General features: G+C 32.8%; 1 protein-coding gene across 1 annotated transcript; it reads right to left on the bottom strand.

The window, feature by feature from the left end:
* Positions 1–1,009: 1,009 nt before the first annotated feature.
* On the bottom strand, positions 1,010–6,647 carry LOC134277745 (uncharacterized). Its single transcript, XM_062760056.1, has 4 exons — positions 6,154–6,647; positions 3,702–3,970; positions 3,069–3,169; positions 1,010–1,614 (listed from the first exon to the last, which is right to left on the bottom strand). Exons 1-4 carry the CDS (start codon positions 6,331–6,333, stop codon positions 1,202–1,204), a joined length of 963 nt encoding a protein of 320 aa, XP_062616040.1. The 5' UTR covers positions 6,334–6,647; the 3' UTR covers positions 1,010–1,201.
* Positions 6,648–7,585: the final 938 nt, after the last annotated feature.

Here is a 7,585-nt window from a genome sequence, read left to right as displayed (position 1 = left end):
TGCAATCGCAAATGATTGTTTTCGGTGTTAAGTATAGTTTACGGTTGTGAAACATAGATCATTTTGTTAACTATGATTTACAGATGTAAAATATAGATTAACGTTGTTAACTATAGTTTACAGTCCGTAAACTATAGTTTACAACCGATAAACCTAGTTTATCGTCTGTGAAACTATGTTTAGCTCATTTTTGTGAATTTGGCATGTCATAGATCTGCCTTCTTTGAGTGATAGTAGGTTTACAGCATAAAATTAATGTTAAAGTTTATCCTGGTCTTTCGCTTTTTATTTTTAAAAATAAAATAGTTAACCCATGACGGCTGCGATATGTTTTGGATCTATCAGTTTAAGCAGTTTAAGTAGATAGTACAAATGTAGCATGGGTAAATAATACACCTTTTTTTAACCCGGAAGTTTCCCCTAACCTCTTTCTCTTCTTTGAAAAAGTTGCTACTTGGGTGTCGTTTAGCAAATAAAAAATTCATTTAAAAAATACATATATTTATTTCATGCACCCCGCGATCGATAGTTCGGAAGCGTACATTGTTTTTGTCCTGTATAACTGTTTATCTGTTGTCAACTTTAACCTTCGCCATATCTTCTGAACCGTGAGAGATAGAGATTTCGTATTTGGTATGCATACTCCACTAATGAAGTTCCTTCACTCGACACTAAGGTCAATAATCTTGTGACCTTGACTGTGACCTAAATGCTAAAAAACCTTTTGGGACTTGTATAGCAAATGAAGATTAGATAAACAAAATCTCTCTATTTTTCATCTTTGTGCAATTTCGTGCCACAAGATACATTTTGTTTCCTTACACATGTATTTTATTTAGCAGAAATTGTTTAACTTAATAGCCTTCATCTCACTCCATGTTAGGATATTTTTGACACCTCTTACTTGCTTTTCTACAGCTTGAGACGATTTGTCAGTAATTAAAAAGTTGTTGATTTTATTATATTTTGAAGGATTTGAATGATTATCAATTTTCATAAATACAACCATGAAATAAAATAACAAAATGGTAAATAACTGTATTAGACATATTACAATTTTTACAATGGTAAAAATGAGTGAAAAAATTATTTTGTTTCATCAAGCACGTCATTTATGCAAAAACTTAAGAGATACGAATGAATATTGATGTCAATTTTGTTAGCAGTAATCGATCTTTGAAAACGACGCAGTCGACTGTAATTACGCACATGCGCATGCGGAAGCCGGGCAGTTTCCATTGGCACAGTTTGTAGCACACCACTCATTCAAAACCGGATCTCCCGCCCACAAATTAATAGCATAACAACGGGTTCCAGGCTGAAGCGGGGCTTCTGTCGTTGTTGGATTAACGAGGGGCACTCCTGGAAATATATTAATTGGAAATCCTCCAGAATTTTTAGGTGGAGTTGATGTTTGTGGGGGTGGTTGAGTGATGATTTCCGTTGTCTGCGTGACGTAAACAGGTGAAGGCGTGTCGGGGTGTGGCGTCGAATTTGGATAATACATAGGTGTAGTTTTGGGAGTAATTGTGACGTCAGAACATCCGTAAAATTCTTCCTGAGGTCCGCATCCCATGCATCTGTGTCCGTCTGGTGCCAATCCGAAATTGTTTCCTGACAAATTGTCATTGAAAACGTTATACATTGTGAGCAATATAGGAAAAAGTTTCGTTATAAAATCTATATATATATATATAACTGGATGAATTGCGAGAATAATACAGTGTATACAGAAAATTAGGATTTTTGGAAGTCTCTTGGACTTTAAATTCAACGGAGATTCCTTACATGTAATTACAAATAAGATTTTTGAAAACTTGTTGGGATATAAATACAGTTGGCCCCGAGATAAAATTTCATAAAACCTGAAGCATTTTAGCAAGTGGGATGGACGATTTTATGTCTACAACTCGCTGTGAGCGCCATTGCGTTGTTATATGTAACAATGTTTTGATCACCTCCATTGTACCGATATGTATGGCACGCCAAATTCACAAAAATGAGATAATCATAGTTTCACAATCGATAAATTAGGTTTATCGGTTGTAAACTATAGTTTACAAACCGTTAACAACGTTAATCTATATTTCACGTCTGTAAACCATAGTTAACGCGATAATCTATGTTTCACAACCGTAAACTATACTTAACACCGAAAACAATCATTTGCGATTGCAAAACATAGATTATCTGATAAATACCGTTTCACGATGCGTAAACTATAGTTTACAAACCGTTAACTATAGTTAACGATCTGATAAATATAGTTTCACGATTTGTGAAACTATGATTAACAACTCTTAACTATAGTTTACGATTGTAAACTATAGTTTACAAACGTGAATTTATGTTTATCAACAAAATCTATTGTTAACGCTTATTACAGACACATAAACTTAGATTATTATTCGTAAACTATAGTTAACAACCGTTAAATCTTGTTTTACAGATGAAAACTATACTTAACGAATCGTTAACTATACTTAACGAATCGTTAACTATAGTTTACGGTTTGTAAACTATAGTTTACAGTCGATAAACCTAGTTTATCAAATGTGAAACTAGGTTTATCTCATTTTTGTGAATTTGGCGTGCCATAGATATGCTAATTATGTCTGTTTGTATGCTGTATACAAAGTTATTTTCGCCCTTTTACATTTGCTTACAAATATGCCCCGTTTTAAGTTTGTCCAGTCCCAGTTCTGTTAAAGAGTTTAACTTAGTTCTTTGAATTCACCCCGTTTTAGATTCGCCCACTTGTGCCAAGGGCGAAAATAATACAGGGTCAAAAATTTCCCTGCATACAGTATTTCAAGTGTTAAGAATGAATTAATGCATTGTTGTTGACTTCATTTTTATCTGCAATATTAATTTATTTATTGTAATTTCCATGTATTATCTTTCCTGTGCCCATATTTTCTAAACAAGTATTCTCCTACTCTTCTGTATTAAAGTATGTTGTATGTACTATAATTATAGTGATAAACCTTATTGCGAAAATGAAAAGGAAATGATAAATGAAACATTTTGATAAAATGCATCAAACATTGTTACTTCAAGTAATGTACCTGTATGCCATTTCCACTGGACAACGCACTGTGAGCAAGTCAAACCAGCCGGAAGTTGCGCATGAAGCAAGTACTTCCCGGTAGAAGTGACTTCCGTAAACCTTTGATTTAAGAAAAAAAGCCAGTAATGTATATATAAAACGATAAATGAACTTCAAAGTAGGCACCTTTTTAATTCTTTATCATGATTAGCTTAAGGGATCAAATATATGATTAAGAGCTTCACTCTTTCAATTTAAATTTTGATGTTGTTACATGCAACAATTTACCAGAATACTCTTCTTCAGATTGATTTCTTCACAAGTGCTCTCAGATTTTATCAAAATACATCAGCAATTTGTATATCAATCTAAGATTATATTATTCTTGCTATAGAAAAGGCATCGCATCAGTAGCCGATCCAGTAATCTTGAAAGGAGGGGGGCAAAATGATTAATATTAATCAAAATATACATGTATGTATACTTTAATCACAAAATGGAATTTCTGGTTGTACGGGGAATTTTTTTTTTTAATTTTTGGTTTATTTTATTTTGATAATTTATATTTCTGGTTGTTTATTTTCTTATGTTTTGTTACTGTTTTGTTTATCTACCATTTCAACATTGTTGTTGTTTGCCTTTTGCAATATACCTGGTAGCACCTGTTGACAACACCAGCAGATGTTTATCTAGACACTCCTGAGTGACCGCTCTATTGATATCATTGTTCGGACAGATCCTGAACTCGAACCAGCCGTAATGGAGAGCGGTGACCTCTACAACGATGTCAATCATCTGTCCTTCTACGTAACGCCGGGAGAGGAATCCCCGAGCATATTTCCCGCCAGCCTCGTTTTCGCGGGGTCCCTGATAGGGGTCGCCACATACCCCACACTTTCCGTGCTGGTAAAGGTATTGGTTCTGTAATAAAAAAAAATATATTGTTTTATTTCATTAAAAAATAAAAAAAAAAAAAAGAAAAAAGGAAAAAAAAATTCTAAATCATAAAGAAGTGATATATTTTGTCTGCAACAAAGATTTTTACAGAATAGATAGTTTTCGATAGGCCAGAATTTAACAAGAGTTATTTCCCGTTTGCCGCCATACTGGAGGTACAAATGCTCATATCCCTTCATTGTTCAACCAATTAAAAAATTTTATATTTGCTAGTTGCAATTAGGAATCATTATTTTTCTGATGAATATAAATTTTTGGAAGTCTCCTTTATTTTAAAAAAAATATTTAGTAAGGATTTCCCACCAAATATTTCTGCTACATCCTCTTAAACTTAGTAAGATAAAGAGGGAAAATCACCGCGTCGACCTCCAATATGGCAACCAACGGGAAGTAACTCTCGCTAAAATCAGAAAACTGTTGGATGCTGTTCACGAAGGCTTTAAGTTTTGTTCTTTTTCTTTATTGGATTTCCACTACAACACAATACTAGTACATGTTTTGAGCTACTCTTCAGAATGGATGAAATTGAGATTATTTTTAAATAATAATTTATTTAATTTGCTTGGGAAATATTAATCGTTACACTGATACATGCAAACTATATGTAACTGTAAAAACAATAATAACTGATTAAGGTCGATTGCGTATTGTATATAATACGAAAAAAAATATTAATCATACCTCTCCTGCTTTTCTAATATTTAATATTAAATTGATATATTTTACAAAATCCCTTAAAATCCTCGTAAAAAGATTGATAATCTTCCCTGCAAAACTGTGCGTCAGTTTGATGAACTGACATGTATTTGGAACACCCAGCAGTATCTTTAAATAATCTAAAAAGTATAGACCCCCCCCTCCCCGGGGCTAAGTTAAGCTGACTTAAAATTATATATAAGAAGGGACCTAGTTTATACGGGAAAAGTATATTACCGAGGGAGTCAGAAAAATTCCAGTCGGCTGCACCTCGGGAAATAAACTTGCTGTTTGGGAACTGGAATCAAAATCTCCCTAAATGTTATATTTTTAGCTGTATTTAAAAAAAACTTACTTTTGGGAAGGCCAATAATTATTGGGATAAGAGGGAAACTTGTTTTAACTTATCAATCAATACACTAAATTTTATAATTCAATTAATTAATGACCAAGGAATGAAAGAGAATAGTTTCCATAAAAGCTTTTAAAATGTTTGAATTTACATATATGTACGCATAAAATGTTTCAATGAAAAGGAAAAAAAAAAGAAACCCATAGAATTTTTGCGCTTGTTGCCGTTCATATATTTCTTTTTTAAAATTTTATTTGATAAAGCAAAGATTCCAGTGCACCTAATCATATAAAAATACTAGCCATTTTTCACGAGTGACCGATTAAAACAGTGAAAATAAATAGGGTAAGATCTAGAGTGGCCGTTGATTTCAAGTTGCCGCTATGACAGTTTTAATGGGATATTAATAACTTTTAATAGATTATTATCAGACGAATTCATTCAATGTTAAACATATTTAAACAGAAAGGTTTTTAATGCTTTTATCTTAGATATATTATTTCGTTCAATATATAATATGTACTTTAATGATATATTAAAAATCAGGGGATTAAGACGCCAAAAAAGATACACGAACAAACATTTACAAAAATATTCAGCTTGCAAAAACAATGGATTCTGATATAGGTTCACATACTACGATTTTCCTCTTACCTGTACTAAAACGTACTATATTAAATAAAAAAGCGAAAACTTAGAAATGTTTGTAAAATGAAATTTTTTCTAAACAAAATTATAGTCAGAAAATAAGATTTTTTACTATATGTAGCTTAACTTTTCTTATGAACAGTTTGAAAATTTTTACTTCCAAGTTTTTAAGTATCTTTCATTTTGTTACTAAGTATTTGTTTGGGAAGGACATTTTATGATTTAACATGTCAAAATCGAATCCATTTCAACATTATACTTATTTTATTATCACTTTACAATAGCAGACATCACGAGAAATTTTCAGATTTGCAACAAATTTCTAAAATGCGTGGGTTGAAGAGGAACCATAAGTATTGGTTACATGTATCAATTGCTCATAAAAATGGAGTGAAATAAAAAAGTTCCAATGATAAACATTTTAAGGTAGTTTGCACTCTTTTTCACTTACGGCAAATCCTCCACACGATAGTTGGTTGTCGTTATAATTTTTAATTGGACTTAATCCGAATCTCCACATACTAGATCTTGACGGTGGATCTAAGAGTCTCCCATGTCCATTTACAGATTCCAGTAAAAATGCAAAAGTCAGTAATACAATCAGAAAGATATCCATGTTTAATAATCCCATGGCGTGAAATATGAAATAAATAAAAGAATAAAATTGTCCTTCTTCCAGAAAACTTGTTATCACATTAAAAATTCCACTGAATGTTGGAAATATATGAACCTATATAATTAGTTTAGAAGTCAATTAACTATCCACGGCAAAGAAAATATTCACGTGGAATTAAGTGCTGGTAACTTTATGAATATACTAGATAATCAATAAACGGACATTGTCTTATCACTAAAAGTTTGAACAGCTGAAGGGAACTGATAGCATTCACGTTTTCATTCCTCCACCACTGTCCTTAAATTTTTATACAGGACTATCAGAAAAATCACTTGTCACTTCTTATACAAACACTTGAATTTCTTTGACGAAAACATATTTTCGAAGGGTATATTTTGTCCCGGACAAAATACATCTCAAATGTCTGATAATTTGTTTGTTTTAGATAAGATTGGTTTCTCGTTTTGACAACTTTATCTTATGTTATGATGGTTCCCTCCCCGACATCAGAAATATGGCGAGGGACGATCATGTGCAGTTTATTGGAATTTTTAATCTGTCTCCCACCTTTTGTTTATACCTAGGTAATCACCATGCTTAAATGATTCCTTATTCCTTTAAGAAGACGGTCACAATATTTTGATACTATGGCGATCTCGAAGGATGATGTCATTCGGAACTCCCTGTGAATGCACCGAAACTCGGACTCAATTTGTCAAATTCATTCTGAGTCATCACTGGGCACTTTCTGGCCTGCCTTAAGTTTATAGGTTTAATTGTGTTGTGATAATTTTTTACTGCGAAAGATTTTTTTCCAAAATAAGTGCCACGGACAGTAATTTTCATAGATCAAACCAGCGAAATCCAAAGGCAGATCTATCTGGTGTTGAGCTTTAGTTTTAGATTGGACTTGCATTGGCGTCTGATCTTGGGGGTGGGGTGGGGGCTAGGGCGGAGGGGGTAGTTCCCTTTTTGCAAGGATAGATATTAAATAGGCATTGGAAAATGGGGTTTAATTTTTTTTATGGTTTAGCCTCCTTTTCAATTCTCCCCTTCTCTTTCCAATTGCCACCGACGCCTATGACAGGATAGGTTGCTTTAACTTGATGTCATGTTTGTTGAGCAAAGATGAGATTATAATGCTAGTAAATGCGTACAAAGTACTCAGAAGTACAGAGAGCCGGGCTCATTTACAGAGTAGAATGGATTTCTTACATGAATAACGTTTATATTCTGATGAAAAAATAATTTTAAAACTATCAATATA

Source organism: Saccostrea cucullata, unplaced genomic scaffold, assembly GCF_032062105.1.
Source record: "Saccostrea cucullata isolate Sc308-1 unplaced genomic scaffold, CSIRO_AGI_Scuc_v1 ctg6744, whole genome shotgun sequence".
NCBI lineage: Eukaryota > Metazoa > Mollusca > Bivalvia > Ostreida > Ostreidae > Saccostrea > Saccostrea cuccullata.
Note: the sequence above shows the minus strand (reverse complement) of the source record. Positions and strands in the feature narration are given on the sequence as shown.